The following is a 16,924-nucleotide window of genomic DNA, read 5'->3' on the forward strand; positions in this document are numbered from 1 at the left end:
CAGGGTTAGATGCAGAGTAAAGGTCCCCCTACACTGTCCCCATCAAACACTCCCAGGACAGGGATAGCACGGGGTTAGATACAGAGTAAAGGTCCCTCTACATCAGTGGTTGCCAACATTTTTGCATGGGGTGAGGGACACATTTCAAGTTTTCTCTAGCCTGGGAGACAGTGAGCAAATTTCAGAAAGATAAGCATTAACACAAACTTCAGTAAAAAATATTCACAAACAGTAAATTGCTAATTTAAATGAGTAATTAAGAGAAATAACCATCAAATAGTGCCAAGCAGCAAAGCTTAATAATGAAACCAATTGTTGCCTTTTTGGCTAAGGAGCAATCCAGAGAGAGAAAAGGAATCTGCCATAAATCCTGATCCCCAAGGAAGGAGGCGATGGCTGGGGCTGAGCTAAGAGGCTCTTTTTTTCAAAAAAAAATCTTTAGTCACAACACAGTTCGGTTCTGTACAGTAGCATATCAAGGAAACAAACAAACATTGGAGTTTAACCCTATCCAAACAAACCAAAGGAACATCGTACTTGAACCAGACTCTATTCACATACATTTGAAGCACCGAGAGGGCCCAAATACTGAACAGACCCTCATTTACCTTTAGCACAAAGACCTCAGACAGTGGTCCTTTCCCAGTGAGCCTTGGTAGCAGCTGCCCCAAGCTTTAGGGAATCCTTCAGCAGGTAGCCCTAGACCTCAGAATGTGCCAGTCTTCAACATTCAGTGCTAAGGATTTGGGTCTAACTCATGCTAAGTTTAGGTCACCTCCAAACTGGCTTTACTGGAATTCACTGGGAGGTAGACTTCAGAGCTACTGTTTTAGTCATGTTTACTGGCTTCATGAGCAATGTGGGACTTCAGCTGGAGCCTCAAGTTTAAATCTCTACTCCTGACGGAATATCTCAGATCATTTTAATATATGAAATTCTAACACTGAGTCACTCCGAATAACCCTTTGATACACCTCACTCATACAGACCAATGAATACAAATCTAAATAAAAGTATGTTGTCAGGGCTATTTTCCTGTGGTTTGCTCTCTCATTTTGTTCATATTGGTGGTTGCAGTGGCTCTGAGATCCCAACCCGGCCTGTGCTGTTAGCTGCTCAATGACCAGGGGGGTTACAAACTGTTAGCATGAGGGAGCGAACACCTCTCCCTATTTTTGATAGTGACCCCCCACATGTGTGAGTGTGGATATCATGTGAGGCTTGACTGTAAAGATTGTCAGTCAACAGCCTCGAGATTAGCATTCAAATAAAATAAAGAAATACAGATGCTAGAAATCTGAAACAAAAATAAAAATAATTGGGGAAACTCCACAGGTTTGGCAGCATCTGTGGAAAGAAAAACAGAATTAATGTCTCAAGTCCTGTGACCCTTCCTTGCGGACAGAATGTATGTATGCTGCAAAGTGGTCGCCCAGTCTGTGTTTTGTCTCCCCAGTGTAGAGGAGACCACATCAAATCCACCCAGGATCACAGGTATCTCCATGATGTACAATGTTCCTCGGACAGCTATTCTCTCTGCACCCATTCAGGGCCATACACCTCCATATGCACGCTCTCAACTTATCTCCCCATCAGCACTGCCTCACACTGGCTCAGAGCTGCCTTGCACCCTTCCCCAACCCCGTTCTACTTCATCCTCCAACTCGTTCAAACCTCCAACAAGAAAATTTTGCCCTTCCTTTCAGCCAGTAAGGAATGCAAGCTCAACAACTCAGAGGTACCCAGGTCCCTCTGGAACCTTCCTCCCCTCCCTTTCCCTCTGTCTCCATCCCCTTTCCCAACCCCACCTCCTGTTGAGTTTTACTGTCCCTTCTGACCCTCCACTCTCTGATGCTGAACATCCTGTACTCAGCAACGGTCTCAGTTTTATCCCCCTGCATCCCCATCTTAATGGATTTTGGGCATGACGTGACACTGAACTCTTCTTCCATTGCCTCCGCCTCTGTGCCCATTTCTTTGGACAAGAGTCCTCTCCCTGTCCCGCACACCCCTTAGCCCAGCTCCAACAGTCTCCCTCCACTTGGGCCCCTCTCTCTGGCCTTTACTGCGCTCGACCTGTTCATTGAGAACTGTTGATGCAGCATGGGCTGCCTGAGTTTCTCTGACACCCCCTCAACTGTTCAAACTTATCTCCCTCTGAACTGACTGCATTCTGTGCTCTCAGATCCAAATCTGATTTTGTCATCAAGCCTGCCGACAAAGGTGGCGCTGGGTGTACTGATCTCTACATTGTGGAGGCCCAGCGCCAGCTGTTGGACATTTCCTCCTATCTCCCGCTGGACCATGACCCCACCATGGAAAATCAAGCCATTGCATCCATGACTGTCACCAACCTCATCTCATCTGGGGATCTCCCCCCAACTGCCTCCCAGCTCATAGTCCCCCAACCCCACACAACCCGCTTCTACCTTTCAGGAACCATTGTTTCTGCCTGCTCCTGCTCTGTAGAACTCATCTCTTCCTACCTCAATTTTTTTCTCCCCTTGTCCGGTCCATTCCCACTTACATCCACGATTGTTTCAGAATTTCTAGTTTGCAGGCTCCAGCCAGCCGCCTTCTCTTTACCATGGAATGCAACCCCTCTACATGTCCACCCCCTCCCAGAACGGTCTCAGGGCTCTCCACTTCTTCCTGGAAAAAAGGCCTGAACCGTCTCCATCCACCGTCACCCTCCTCCACCTGGCCGAGCTCGTCCTCACCCTCAACAAATTCTGTTTTAACTCCTCTCACTTTCTTCAGGTCAAAGGGGTGGCCAGGGGTACCTGCATGAGCCCCAGTTATGCCTGTCTCTTCATGGGGTACGTGGAACATTCCTTGTTCCAGTCCTATTCCAACCCCCACCCAAAAACAACTTCTCCGGTACATTGATGACAGCATCAGTGCTGCATCCCTCCTTCATTCGGAATTGGAAAAAATGCATCAATTTTGCTTCCAATTTCCACCCCGCTCTCATCTTCACCTGATCCATCTCTGACTCCTCCTTTCCCTTCCTCGACATCTTTGTTTCTACTTCTGGGGATAGATTGGCCAACATCCACTATAAACCCACTGACTCCCACAATTACCCAGACTATAAACTCTCACTCCTTGCTTCCTGTAAAGATTTTCCATCGCATTCTCCCAGTTGCTCTGCTCTGGTGGAGCCAGCTTCTGTGGGGTTTGGGGGTGGGGGGGCTTTTACCTCAACCAAGGATTCCCAGCACCGTGGTTGGCAGGGCCTTTAACCATGTCAGGCCCATCTCCAAAACTTCTGCCCTCACTCCTCCTTTTCCCTTCCATTGCGACAATAACGTTCCCACAGTCCTCACTTTCCACACCACAGCCTCCACATCCAAAGGATCATTAGCCACCATTCCCACCACCTCCAGTGGGATGCCACCACCTGCCACACGTTCCCCTCCCGTCCCTTGTCAGCCTTCTGTAGGGACCGCTCCCTTCAGGTCACTCTGTTCCACTCTTCCTCCATTCCCAACACCCCCATGGCACCTTCCCTTGCAATCGCAGAATGTGTAACACCTGCCTATTTACTTCTGTCTGCAAAAAAAACTCTGAGCTTCCAGTTGCCTGTTACTTCAACACACCACCCTGTTCCCTGGCCAACGTCTGTGTCTCGGGCTTGTTGCAGTGCTCCAGTGAGGTTTGGCACAAGCTGGAAGAACAGCATCTCAGTTTCTGCTCAGACACCCTGCAGCCTTAGGACTCAACATTGAGTTCAATAATTTTAGGGCCTGAACATCTTCCTCCATGTCCTTTACCCACCTCCACACCCCAAGCTCTATCATGACATGGTCTGCTTTCACCTACTCATTGTGCCATTATCATCTTTTATCCTTTCTTGGCCAACCATCATCCATCTCTTTGTCCGTCTAACTGTCTTTCTCTATGTCTGGGCTCTGTCTCCACCCATCAGTCTATCTACTCATCAACATACATACCACCTTTGCTTGAGCCTTATCAGTTCTAAAGGCTGTTAACTCTGCTTTCTCTCCACAGATGCTGCCAGACATGCTGGAGTTTCTCCAGCAATTTCTGTTTTGTTTGAGCCTAGAGATTAGATTCCACTTGGGTGTTTCTAAAAAAAAGTTTGAAAATACTTGCATTTATATAGCACCTGTCACCCATCTCACATCGCTTTACAGCAATGCGATTCTTGAGTTCACCAAGTGCCCAAAGTTAAATCTTCTACATTATAAACAATGACCGGATGATCTGTTTTAAATGTTGGATTAGAGATGAATATTTTCCAGGACAAACACTCCTTCACTTTGGAGAAAGAGAATATAGGTATAGAACTCAGGAAGAAAGACTGTGAGGTTCTTCAGCAGTTTGACACAGGGAGTGAGGAGCTATTGGAGGTTTTTCCAGGCCTATAGTGGACAGACCTCCAGATTCGGATGGGTTTTATCCCAGGCTGCTGTGGGAGGCGAGGGAGGCAGGACGTTACAGGGGCTCTGACACAAATTTTTAATTCCTCTCTGGCAACAGGGACAATGGACTGGAGGACAGTTTTCAAGAAGGTTAGTAGAGATAAACCAGGGAATTACAGTCCAGTGAGTCTTGCATCAGTGGTACGGAACGATTGGAGAAAACTCTGAAGGAGAAAATGAATCTCCACTTGAAGACACAAGGTTTAATCAGGGAAAGTCAGCAATGGCTTTGTCGAGGGATGTCATGGGCTAATGAAATTTTCAAGGAGGTGACCAGGTGTGAAGATGAGGATGGTGCAGTTGAAGTAGTTTGTATGGATTTCAGCAAAACCTTTAACAAGGTCCCACCTGGAAGACTGATAAAGAAGATAAAAGCTCATGGGATCCGGGGTAACTTGTCAAGTTAGATCCAAGATTGACTCAGTGACAGGAGACAGAGGGCGGTGGTAGAAGGCTGTTTGTGTGGCTGGAGCCAGAGTCCAGTGGTGTACCTCAGGGATCAGTGCTGGGTCCCTTACTGTTTGTGATATATATAAACAATAAAGAAAAAAATGTTGGAGGGATGATAAGTAAGTTTGCAGACGATACAAACATTGGCCAGGTATTTGACAGTGAAGAAGAAGGTCTTAGGTTATAGAAGGATTTAGACAGATTGGTCAGATGGGCAGGTCAGTGGCAGTTGGATAAGTGTGAGGCAATGCACTTTGGGAGAAGTAACAAGACAAGAAACTACTCAATGAATGACAGGACACTAGGAAGCTCAGAGGAACAGAGGGATCTTGGGTTGCTTGTCCACAGATCCCTGAAGGTAGTAGTGGATTGCTTGCCTTTGTCAGGCATGCCATAGATTATAAGAGCAGGGAGGTTAGAGCTGTACAAAACTTTGGTTAGGCCACAGCTGGAGTACTGCATACAGTTCTGGTCACTGCACTGTAGGGAGGATGTGATTGCACTGGAGAGGGTGTAGAGGACATTCACCAGGATGTTACCTGGGACGGAGCAGTTTAGCGATGAAGAGAGGCTACATAAGCATGGCTTGTTTTCTTTAGAGTAGAGAAAGCTCAGGGGACCTGATAGAGGTGTATAAAATTATGAGGGGCAGAACAGGGTGGATGGAAAGAAGCTGCTTTGCATAGTTGAAGGGTCGATAACAAGGCGGCATAATTTTAAGGTGAAAACCACATGGTTTATTGTAGATTTGAACAATTTTTTTTTAACCCAGAGGGTGGCAGGGGTCTGGAATGCACTGCCTGGGAGAGTAGTTGAAGCAGGAAACCTCACAACGTTTTAAAAGTATTCGGAAGGGTATTTGAAATGTCACAACATGAAGGCTATGGGTCAAGTGCTAGAAAGTGGGACTAGAGTAGATTTAAAGTAGCTTTTGTTGGAGCAGGCTTGATGGGCCAAAGGAGCTATTCTGTACTATACAATCCTATGAATCTGTATCTATGTTCATGGATTTTTTTTACACAGAGCAGGCAGGACTCCGCATTAATGTCGGATTAACGTGAAAAGCTCAGGTTACAAGGGGACAGACCTCTCACACTTACCTATGCTGCCAAACATCCATCCACCGCCATGAAAGAACAAGATCCCACGCCTTTTCTCCGCCGAAGCTGATCTCTGTTGGTAAACCCTGACAGGGACACCATCAAATTGGATGTCCTGGATGATCAGCCCAGTCTCCTTCTTGCTCTTTCTCCTGAGGACCTTGGTACATATGTACCGAACGACAGTGACCTGTGGTCCCAACCCCAGGTTCTGTGCGATGTTTCCCTGAGTGGAGGGGAGTGGGGATAAAATATACCAAAAGCTTGCATTTATATAAAACTTGCATTTAACTAGCCTTGAACATCGTAAATAGAAAATCAAGGTGCCACATAAGAATGTTTGCAGATACGGCTTGTCCCTGTCTCAAACTAGGAAGTGCTGTGACATAGTGCTTGGTCAGAAGGATAGGGTCATAAAGGAGGTGCAGAGGTTCAGGGAGGGAATGATGCAGTAAAACACAAGGCCAGGCTGCCAATGTTGGAGAGTTAGAAGATGGAGATTGACAAGTGGTTGGAGAATATGGAAGAAATCAAGGGCTCTCATGATGAGGAGGCAATGGCCTAGTTGTAATCTTGCTAGGCTATTAACCCAGAGATGCAGGTATTGTTCTTTGATCATGGGTTCAAATCCCACCAGGGCAAGAGGGTAGAATTTGAATTCAATGAAAATCTGGAATTAAGGGTCTAATAATGATCATGAAATTGATGTCAGGAATGAACCATCTGGTTCTCCTATGCCTGTTAGGGAAAGCAATTGGCCAACATGTGATGTGTTGGGCAGTTAGAGATAGGTAATAAATGCTGACTTAGAATTGATGCCCATGTCCTGAGAATGAATTGGTTTTTTAACATTATCGGGCTGGAGAAGGTCCCAGAGATGGGCAGGGCAGGGCAGGGCAGAGGCCAGGAGGGATTTGAACACAGGACAAGAATTAAAACAGAATGAAAAGAGTTGGAGAAGAAGAATAAATATAGCCAATGGCGATGCTCCCTCCCCTCTCCCGTCTCACAGCCAGCAGCAGCGAATTTCCTTCCTGGAAGGCGGGGCAGTAGTGAACCAGAATGGTATTTACAACAATCAGCAGTGGCTACATTAGGCTAGCTTTCCTTTATGATCCAAAAATTTATTACCTGCCCTAGTGGGATTTGAACCATAGCCACAGAATGTTAAACTAGGAGACTTTGGATTACTGGTCTAGTGACATCACCACTTCCCCATTCAGCCAGTTCCTTATATAGAGGACCTATCCAATGCTCAATAGAATGACAAGCCCCTTTGATCCACGAACATACAAACTAGGAACAAGACAAAACCACTCGGCCCCTTGAGCCTGCTCTGCCATTCAATGGCTGACCTGAACTTAACCTCATTTCTACATTCCCCCATATCCCTGATCATCCTTCATCTCCTATGTAATCAAGAATCTATCTACCTCTGCCTTAAAAATTTTTAAAGGCTGTGCATCCACTGCCTTTTGAGGAAGGGAATTCCAAAAACAACCCTCTGAGAGAAAGAATGCTTTCCTCATCTCTGTCTTAAATGGGTGACTCCCCATTTCCAGCTCCTCCCACAGAGGAAACAGCCTTTCCATATCCATCCAGTCAAGTCCTGGTTGGAACCTCTGTGCCCCTGCTGAAGGAATGAGGTGGGGAGGCGAGTGTGGGTGCCTGTGAAAGGAAGACAGGCATCACTCTGTTTTCATTGAGGTTCTGGTATACACACAGCATTGCTGGACAAAGAGCTTCCCTGTTCCCTCCACCTATTTGATTTAGTTCAGCTCCCAGACGTGTTTGGCTTTAGCTTTTTTGACCTGCCGTATCTCGGCTGTACGTAACACTCCTGTCGTACTGTGACCTTGTGAACAAACACAAAACAGCTTCTAGGGAAATCTTTTGTTCAGCTATTTCTGATTGATCAGCCTGTTAGAGGCCTGAGGACAGAAACAGCCAGCAACCTGTGGGGAATGACAGGACATTTCAGTCTTTAATGAATTAAACTTATCTCCCCAGAGCCGATCAGTGAATCTTATTACAGGGAAAAATTACTGAAACTTCCCCTTTCATTGAGCGCATATAGACTTTGCCTATTTCAGAATTAAACACTGGAGGGTCACTAAGTTGCAGTTCTGACCCACCTCCTGTGTTGATTTAACTAATCTCTAATTAAATAAGGGAAAGATTCTTCTTCCAAACCCTTTCTGGAAACTCCATGTGCACAGGACAGGATCCCTCATACGATGGTCTTCATAGTCAAATAGTCAGCTGCAGCACTTCTGGGTCAGACCACATCCATGGAGACAGAGCAAGCTAACACTTCGAGTCTAGAGTTTCAGCTCTGATGAAGAGTCATCTAGACTCGAAATGTTAGGTTGCTCTCTCTCCATGGATGCTGTCTGACCCGCTGTGATCTCCAGCATTAATTGCTTTGGTTACAGGTTCCAGGATCTGCAGTAATTTGCTCCTGCAGTACCCCTGCCTCTACTGGCAAGGTATTGGCGAGCTTGAATCTGCACAAGAAGGGGAGAGGAGAAAGCAGTTACGGGGAAGCGGGAACAGGCAGGTGCTGTTGGGTCTTGTCAGTATATTGCTATTTTAATAGATACATTTTCCTATTTCAAGCTCCCTGTTAAGACCCTCACCTACTGGAGCTCATCAAAAGCCGCACGTATGTGATTTACAGTGGGCTGCAAATTGTTGAGGAACTGCATGACGTTCTTTTGTAGTAGGGGGTCAGGTAGCTGAATGGCTGGTTTGTAATACAGCTTATGCAGCACAGTGGCTCAGTGGTTAGCACTGCAGCTTCACAGTGTTGGGGACCTGGGTTCAATTCCACCCTTGGGCAGTTGTCTATGTGGAGTTTGCACATTCTCCCTGTGTCTGCATGGGCTTCTTCCCACAGTCCAAAAATGTGCAGGCTAGGTAGATTGGCTATGCTAAATTACCCTATAGTGTATAGGGGAATGGATCCGGGTGGGATGCACTGAGGGTTAGTGTGGACTTGTTGGGCCAAAGGGCCTGTTTCCATACTATAGGGATTCTATGATTAACTGCAAACATTGGGAGGCCAATCCCCATACCAGCTGAGATAACCATGAAGGACTCTCCCCTCACCTGAGCCATGGTTAAACCACCCCCAGTCATCTGTCTATAATGCGACAGTAGGACTATGAAGATTTTATCTTTAATAGTGTGCAGGTTGGCCAGCAAATTCAGTGGAAGAGGAGACATAAGCTGCAAATCTCCAGAATTTGCTGGTCAGTCCATTCCAATGACCCTTAGCTTACTGTTATTTTGAAGAGATAAGACAATGTGGAGCTGGACTCCCATTAATTAAAGAGTCAGGATTTTGGTCCATTCAGAAAGTCCCCTATATCTAGTTGCTATCGCCGCACTGTTATCAGAAAGTTAGTGCACTAGTTGTTTTTAATCTGTAAGATGAAGGTTAAACTCTAACTAATGGCACGCGCTGCAACAAAACACCGCAGAATATGAGATTACAGTAACTGAGGCTCTGTACTGGAAATGTGCAGTCAGAAAAGTTAACCTTTAAGTCTCAGAGTGGCATTTTCCTTTAAGAGGCCTGATGAAATGCACTTGTTTCCTCAAAAGGAATGAGTGCTTATTCAGCTTGGTTAGATGAGTTTTGTATCATTAAACAGCTCTCTTGTAGCTTGCAAAGTTTTTCAAAGCGTTTCTTACCAAAGTGCCAATTGCCACTTGCAAGCCGTAGATGAGCCTGAGTTTACCTGGCCCCTGGATACCTGGTGGCAGCACCGACTCAGTGAATACAGTACAAATCACCCCAGAAACCAACAGCACAAACAAGCCCACCACAACAGCCAGCGTCATAGTCAAGGTCCAAAGCACCAGATCCATTATCAGGTTTCTGTAAATAGGTCTTCCTGCAGACTCAGCAACCGTCCAGCACGACCACACCCTTGTCCTGCTGGTTAGTTCTCCACGCTGTACTGCTCAGTGTCCTTGAGGCTGATAGGCGCGCAAGAAGAGGAAATACCTCACTGTTAATTCAGGAACCAGAACTGCTGTGTGTTGGGAAATGTGTGTTTCGTAGACTCACTGAATGCCAACAGCACAAAAGGAGGTCGTTTGGCCCATCGTGTGCATGTTGATTCTCTGTAAGAGAGACTCAGTGAGCTGCACTCCTCTGTCTTTTACACTGCACAATGGTCAACTTCACATATTTATCGAATTCCACTGTCCTGCTCTGTTTCGGGCCAACTGTTAGTAATTTGCTCAGGTTCTGAGCAATGTGGGCTACGGTGAGAAAGTTGCGAGAATCACATGAGATGTTGAGCGAGGCCCTTCTGGATGTCAGGAGCAACCAGAGGTATTTTCCAACGAGAGTCCCGGGCTTTATCGCTCATTATCATCCTCATTAGTATCGAATCTCATCACATTGATATGCATTTCCCTGTTCCCCGACACAGGTGCCAACATTACAGTCAAAGAGGCCAGCTGGCATCTCCAGCTCCTTGCTGCTGACTCCTGGGCACCTCCACCTTGGACATCAGTAACTAATGTCTCAGGGCACACTCCATGAGCAGTGACCACGCACACTGGAGGCTGGCACCTGAAACGTGCCAACCACTCTGCCCCACCATGGCACAACTCTGATCCACATGCAGAGTACTTCTGAACTTCAATGCTGCATTTTGGACCCTGCTGGCACCTTTTATTGTAAAGCCGCTTCAGAGACACTTTGTGCGCAGGAGCGTGTACCCAGCTCATAACCTGAGCTGGCCTACATGGCAAGGCTACTTGCTTGCTCTCCTAACACTCACTCACCCACCTTGTGCCTAAACACCTCTGCCTTGCCCTGGCTTTTAGTGTGGACAAGCAGCTTGTCAATGTTGTCAGTAATTGCATTTCCATCTTGCTGTATGGCACCATGCCACATCAGTGTTTCAATTGCACACAGTACACAGACTGCCCGTACTTAAAATGTTAGCCAAGTCTCAAAGTTGAAGCGGAGTACTTGGCACAGTGGCTGAGTGGTTAGCACTGCTGCCTTACAGCACCAGGGGCCTGGGTTCGATTCCACTCTTGACTGTTTGCAGATTCTCCCCATGTCTGCGTGGGTTTCTTCTGGGTGCTCCAGTTTCCTCCCACACTCATGGTAAATGTAGCGTTACAGCCATAGGGTCAAGGGCTGGGCCCTGGGCCTGGGTGGGATTCTCTATAGAGGGTCAGTGAAGACTCAATGGGCCAAATAGCCACTATCTGATTCTAGTCCTTGAGTCGTCAAAGAGGACACCCTTCAGTCAGGGGGCCCTGGCGCAGTAAGTCAATGGCAGCTTCCAATATCAGGGTCAGTATCCTCTCTTCAAGGAGTCAAATGTTGAGCAGCCCAGCATTCACCTTGGCTCTCTCAGCCCTGTCATGTATCATTTTCCCCTGGGATGAGACAAAGGAAGGGATTGAGTGAGATGAAATTGCCTGGCACAGCTGGTGCTGCTGGTAAAGGTAGGGGAGTGGTGGTGAGGCGTCCTGAGTTAAGTGAGTGAGTGAGTGAGGAGGTAGCACAGAGGTTAGTGCTGCTGCAACATGGCCCTAACCAGCAGGGAGGATAGCAAATGTTGTCCCCTTGTTCAAGAAGGGGAGTAGAGACAACCCTGGTAATTATAGACCAGTGAGCCTTACTTCGGTTGTGGGTAAAGTGTTGGAAAGGATTATAGGAGATAGGATTTATAATCATCTAGAAAGGAATAATTTGATTAGGGATAGTCAACACGGTTTTGTGAAGGGTAGATCGTGCCTCACAAACCTTATTGAGTTCTTTGAGAAGGTGACCAAACAGGTGGATGAGGGTAAAGCGGTTGATGTGGTGTATATGGATTTCAGTAAAGCGTTCGATAAGGTTCCCCACGATAGGCTATTGCAGAGAATATGGAGGCATGGGATTGAGGGTGATTTAGCGGTTTGGATCAGAAATTGGCTAGCTGTAAGAAGACAGAGGGTGGTGGTTGATGGGAAATGTTCATCCTGGAGTTCAGTTACTAGTGGTGTACCGCAAGGATCTGTTTTTGGGCCACTGCTGTTTGTCATTTTTATAAATGACCTGGATGAGGGCGTAGAAGGATGGGTTAGTAAATTTGCGGATGACACCAAAGTCCGTGGAGTTGTGGATAGTGCGGAAGGATGTTGCAGGTTACAGAGGGACATAGATAAGCTGCAGAGCTGGGCTGAGAGGTGGCAAATGGAGTTTAATGCGGAAAAGTGTGAGGTGATTCACTTTGGAAGGAGTAACAGGAATACAGAGTACTGGGCTAATGGTAAGATTCTTGGTAGTGTGGATGAGCAGAGAGATCTCGGTGTCCATGTGCATAGATCCCTGAAAGTTGCCACCCAGGTTGATAGGGTTATTAAAAAGGCGTACGGTGTATTAGGTTTTATTGGTAGAGGGATTGAGTTTCGGAGCCGTGAGGTCATGTTGCAGCTGTACAAAACTCTGGTGCGGCCGCACTTGGAGTATTGCGTACAGTTCTGGTCACCGCATTATAGGAAGGATGTGGAAGCATTGGAAAAGGTGCAGAGGAGATTTACCAGGAAGTTGCCTGGTACGGAGGGAAGGTCTTATGAGGTAAGGCTGAGGGACTTGAGGCTGTTTTCGTTAGAGAGAAGAAGGTTAAGAGGTGACTTAATAGAGACATACAAGATGATCAGAGGATTAGATAGGGTGGACAGTGAGAGCCTTTTTCCTCGGATGGTGATGGCTAGCACGAGGAGACATAGTTTTAAATTGAGGGATGATAGATATAGGACAGATGTCAGAGGTAGGTTCTTTACTCAGAGAGTAGTAAGGGCGTGGAATGCCCTGCCTGCAACAGTAGTAGACTCGCCAACTTTAAGGGCATTTAAATGGTCATTGGATAAACATATGGATGATAATGGAATAGTGTAGGTTAGATGGGCTTCAGATTGGTTTCACAGGTCGGTGCAACATCGAGGGCCGAAGGGCCTGTACTGCGCTGTAACGTTCTATGTTCTAATATTTAAAGGGAGCGTGCTGTACTTATGAGGATATGAGAAATAGGAGCAGGAGTGGACCACTCTGTCCATTGAGCCTATTATTCCATTCAGTAAGATCAAGGCAAATCTAGTCTTGGCCTCACCATCTCTTTCCTTCCTGTTCCTCAAATCCCTTTGTCACTCAGCCTTGAACACAATTAATGACTCCCCGCTCCATAGCTCTCTGGGGTAGAGAATTCCAAAACTTCTCAACTGCCTGAGAGAAGAAATTCCTCCTCACCTTCACCTTAAATGAAACACCCCTAGTTCTGAAATGATGGTTCCCTGATGGCGGGGTTAGAGGTTAGCTCCTGCCTTATGCCGCATGGAAGGTTGGTCCAAAAGGTAAGTTTATTACGGCAAACAGTTTGAAAATCAACCAGTTAATTTAATCCAGGTACTTAGAAGCTAAAAACCAATTAAATTTAAATCTGATGGTTTTGACAAACTAGGACCAATCCTATTTCAAGAAGTTAATAGGTCTTCAAGGGTATAAAAGAAGAGGGCATTTGAAAATTGGTGCGAGAACAGCTGCCATTTAATACAGTCAACAATGCATCAGCTCTAAAGAGAAAATCACAGGCTCTCACAGAATTCTCTAAGCTCTCAGAAAACCATCATCTAAATAAAGGTAAAGCGGCACTCTTAGCTAATATTCCTGACACAAGAATTCAATAGAGAAAGGTGTTCTGGACTGAGGATCCTGGCTGTAATTTTGAGAGACTAAGTTTTAAGCTTTTTTTTATTAATTTGGTTTATATATGTGGGATTTATATCTATTGGAATAGTGTACCATTAGAATTTTGTTTTATTTGGGATTAGTTAGTGATTAAGGGGGAATTGTTCAGTTTGTTGGTAGTTCTGTTCATTTGTTTACTATTAGCATTAGATAAATAAATTGTTACTTGTTGAGTGAGCGAAAGGATTTCATTTCATTTAACTACTCTTTTATAACAGATTGGGAGGTGAGAGACAGGTAATACCATTTTTCCCATTTTCTTTAACAGATTATGAGGCAAGGCAAGCTTCTCTGGGTGTTTCAGTTTTAGTTATCACAGTGGGGTAGACCTCCACTTCAAAACAAGACCTTGGTATACAAGGCTATAGATCCCTGATGGTGTCAGCACAAGTAGACAGGATGGTGAAGAAGGTACACAGGATGCTTGATTTCACTAGCTGGGGTATAGAATTGGGAGCAAGGAAGTTTTGTTACAACTTTACAAAACATTGGTTAGGAGTATGTGAGAGAACACATAACAGCACAAAGGTGGGTTGTCACATGGAGCTGAATAAAACTGGAAATTTGTGGGGCTGGTAGTAGGGGAAAGTTGGGGGACCAGCAGGGAAATCAGTAAGGAACGCCCCGCTGGGATGAACAGGAAGTGAAATAGCTCCCAGAGAGCAGATCCAAGAAGCCATTCAAGGAGCATCTCTGCTGCAGTAACATTTGCCAGTCCCACTCTTATGGGTCAGTACTGAGTAATGGCACTCACTACAGCTACAACTTGAGCCTTGAACACTGCCTCTGGCTGTCAGGGCTTATCAGCAACTTCATCCTTTCTGCCATGGAGCTTCTTTCAGCTGCAGCAGGTCAGATCTCCCAGTCCACAGAGCACAGCCATATCAGACAGATCCCCTAGACCAGGGGATCTCTACACCAGAAGCAAAAACACATCGCCTGATCTCCCACACAGCCACTCAGTGATCTACCCAGTGGCCTGAGTGGGATGGTCTGCTTTGTTTAGTCTGTGCAACAAATATAGAGGCAGCTGGATTTGAAAGAATGTATCAACTCTCATTTAAGTATAAACCACAGCCCATGCATAAAAACCAGGCAGCTCCCTGTTTTCAAGGAATTAAGTACAGTTCTTAGGGCTAAGGGGATGGGGGAGAAAATGGATCAGGGGACTGAGATGAACGATCAGCCATGATCGTATTGAATGGGGGAGCAGGTCATTGAAGGGCCATATAGCCTCCTCTAGCTCCAATTTTCCATGTTTCTATCTAGTAAATGGTTAGCACTGCTGCCTCACAGCACCGGCTTCAATTCTGGCCTCGGGGTCTGTCTGTGTGGAGTTTGTACATTCTCCCCGTGTCTGTGTGGATTTCCACTGGGTGCTCCAGTTTCCTCCCACAGTCCAAATATGTGCAGGTTAGGGTGGATTGGCCATGCTAAACTGCCCATAGTGTTCAGGGATGTGCAGGCTGGGTGGATTAGCCCTGGGAAATGCAGGGTTACAAGGAAAGGGTAGCGGGGCGGGTCTGGATGTGGGTGGGAAGCTCTTTGGAGGATCGATGTGGACTTGATGGGCTGAATGGCCTGCTTCCACACTGTAGGGATTCTACGATGGGTGTATGCATAATTTTATCCACTAGGTGGAGATACAGGATCACTCAGGAACTTGGTGACACAAGGTTCCTTCCCCAAAATATGGAACATTAAATATTGCTACAGAGCGGCTGAACGAATGGCCCATTCCTGTGCTGTGCATTCTATATTGAATGTGGAATTAAGTATCATGTGGAGTGTTTGTAGCAAATAGCACTGGATGCATTGCAGAGGGAGCTTGATAGATACATGATGGAAATGGATGTGATGATAGGGATGAAGGTTGTGTGGAGCATAAACAACATGAAAGAGTTGGGCTGAATGGCCAGTTTATGTGCTTTATATATTCTATAATGGTAGCTGATTGTCTAACCTGGGGTTTGGAGACCTCTTCTGCCCCACAAAGAATGTGCACAAGTTCACCACAGGCCCACAGTTACTGCAGAGTAGGAACAGAACTCTCCCTGATCTCTGTGGCGTAGAGCCAAGTGTGGGTACAAACGGAAGGGTGGGGAGCAGTGGTGGAACCTGTCAAGGGTGGGAATGAGAACGGAAAACCATCTGCTTCCTGGAGCCAGCAACCGGTTTGCATTTCATTGCCAAGGCACTCAACTCCCTTTTGCTTGCTGTACCCACACCGGTGGAGGTGAACCCGTGCCCCTGCTCTCTCATTCATGACTTTAAGCCAAGGATTTCTCAATGAGTTACTGAAGTTTGGCACTGTCACTGCATGGAAAATAAATAGAGACTAAAAGCTTTTTGCCCACAAGCCTGTCAATTGCTTAATCTGGATTCAGAGACTGATGAATGATCTTTGGTGAAAGTGGGGGAAGCTGGTATCTTCAGCCTTTGTTAATTCTGGAAGCTAAAAGGGGGCTTGTGGCCCAGAGGGTAATGTCCCTGCCTCTGGGCCAGATACCCCAGATCCAAATCCCATATCAGGACTTGATTTTGTTTTTATCAATCTCCTTTTCACCTTTTTTTTTTCTTCATCTTCCTGACGTTGCGGGGAGGCTGGAATGATGTCGGTAGTGATTGCAACTGGAACTCCTGGCTTCGAAGGCCTGGCCTCTCAGAATTGGCAGCAAGATGTTGGCTGCAATGATGAAGGAGCAGGAACTTCTGGCAGCGGTAGGCCTGGAGAGGGGACCTTGCAACAGTCCTGGAGTGTTTTTTGGGATCCTCGGCCGACGAAGATGGACTCTATTTAAATACTTTCTTTTCGCTCTTGCGTACCTCAAAATGGTGCCCTAATGTGGCAACAGAACACTTTTCACTCTTATCTCCCAAGATATATGTGACAATAAATCATTAATTCACTCATGATGTTAAGGAGGGTGCGTTCATAACATAGTCACAACAAACATGTTGACTGTCAACTTGTAAATATTCCAGGACATGTCACTGGCAGGCAGTAAGAGCAGGAGAGTTTCTTGGTCACTCATGTGGGGGAAAAAACATTGGAGACAGCACCCATGTGATTTTTCTTCAGCATCGTGGGGATCCAGCCCGGGATTCCATATGGCAGGACAGTTATTCTGAACTTCATATTTCTTTTTTTTTTATTA

At 46.2% G+C, this 16,924-nt stretch overlaps 1 protein-coding gene across 6 annotated transcripts in view; it reads right to left on the reverse strand.

Moving 5' to 3' along the window:
• The window catches only part of aadacl4 (arylacetamide deacetylase-like 4), a 31,050-nt gene that overhangs the window by 8,323 nt on the left and 5,803 nt on the right, over positions 1 to 16,924 (reverse strand). For 4 of the 6 annotated variants that reach the window (XM_048614998.1, XM_048614995.1, XM_048614994.1 and 1 more), the window contains exon 3: positions 5,999 to 6,224. In XM_048614998.1, coding sequence (XP_048470955.1) covers positions 5,999 to 6,224 — 226 coding nt within the window. Of the gene's footprint in view, positions 1 to 5,998; positions 6,225 to 9,697; positions 11,653 to 16,924 lie in introns of those variants that run through there. The other 2 variants (XM_048614997.1, XM_020524478.2) reach the window with 2 other exon arrangements.

The sequence above is a fragment of the Rhincodon typus genome, chromosome 31 (assembly GCF_021869965.1).
Source record: "Rhincodon typus isolate 14 chromosome 31, sRhiTyp1.1, whole genome shotgun sequence".
NCBI classification, from domain to species: Eukaryota; Metazoa; Chordata; class Chondrichthyes; order Orectolobiformes; family Rhincodontidae; genus Rhincodon; species Rhincodon typus.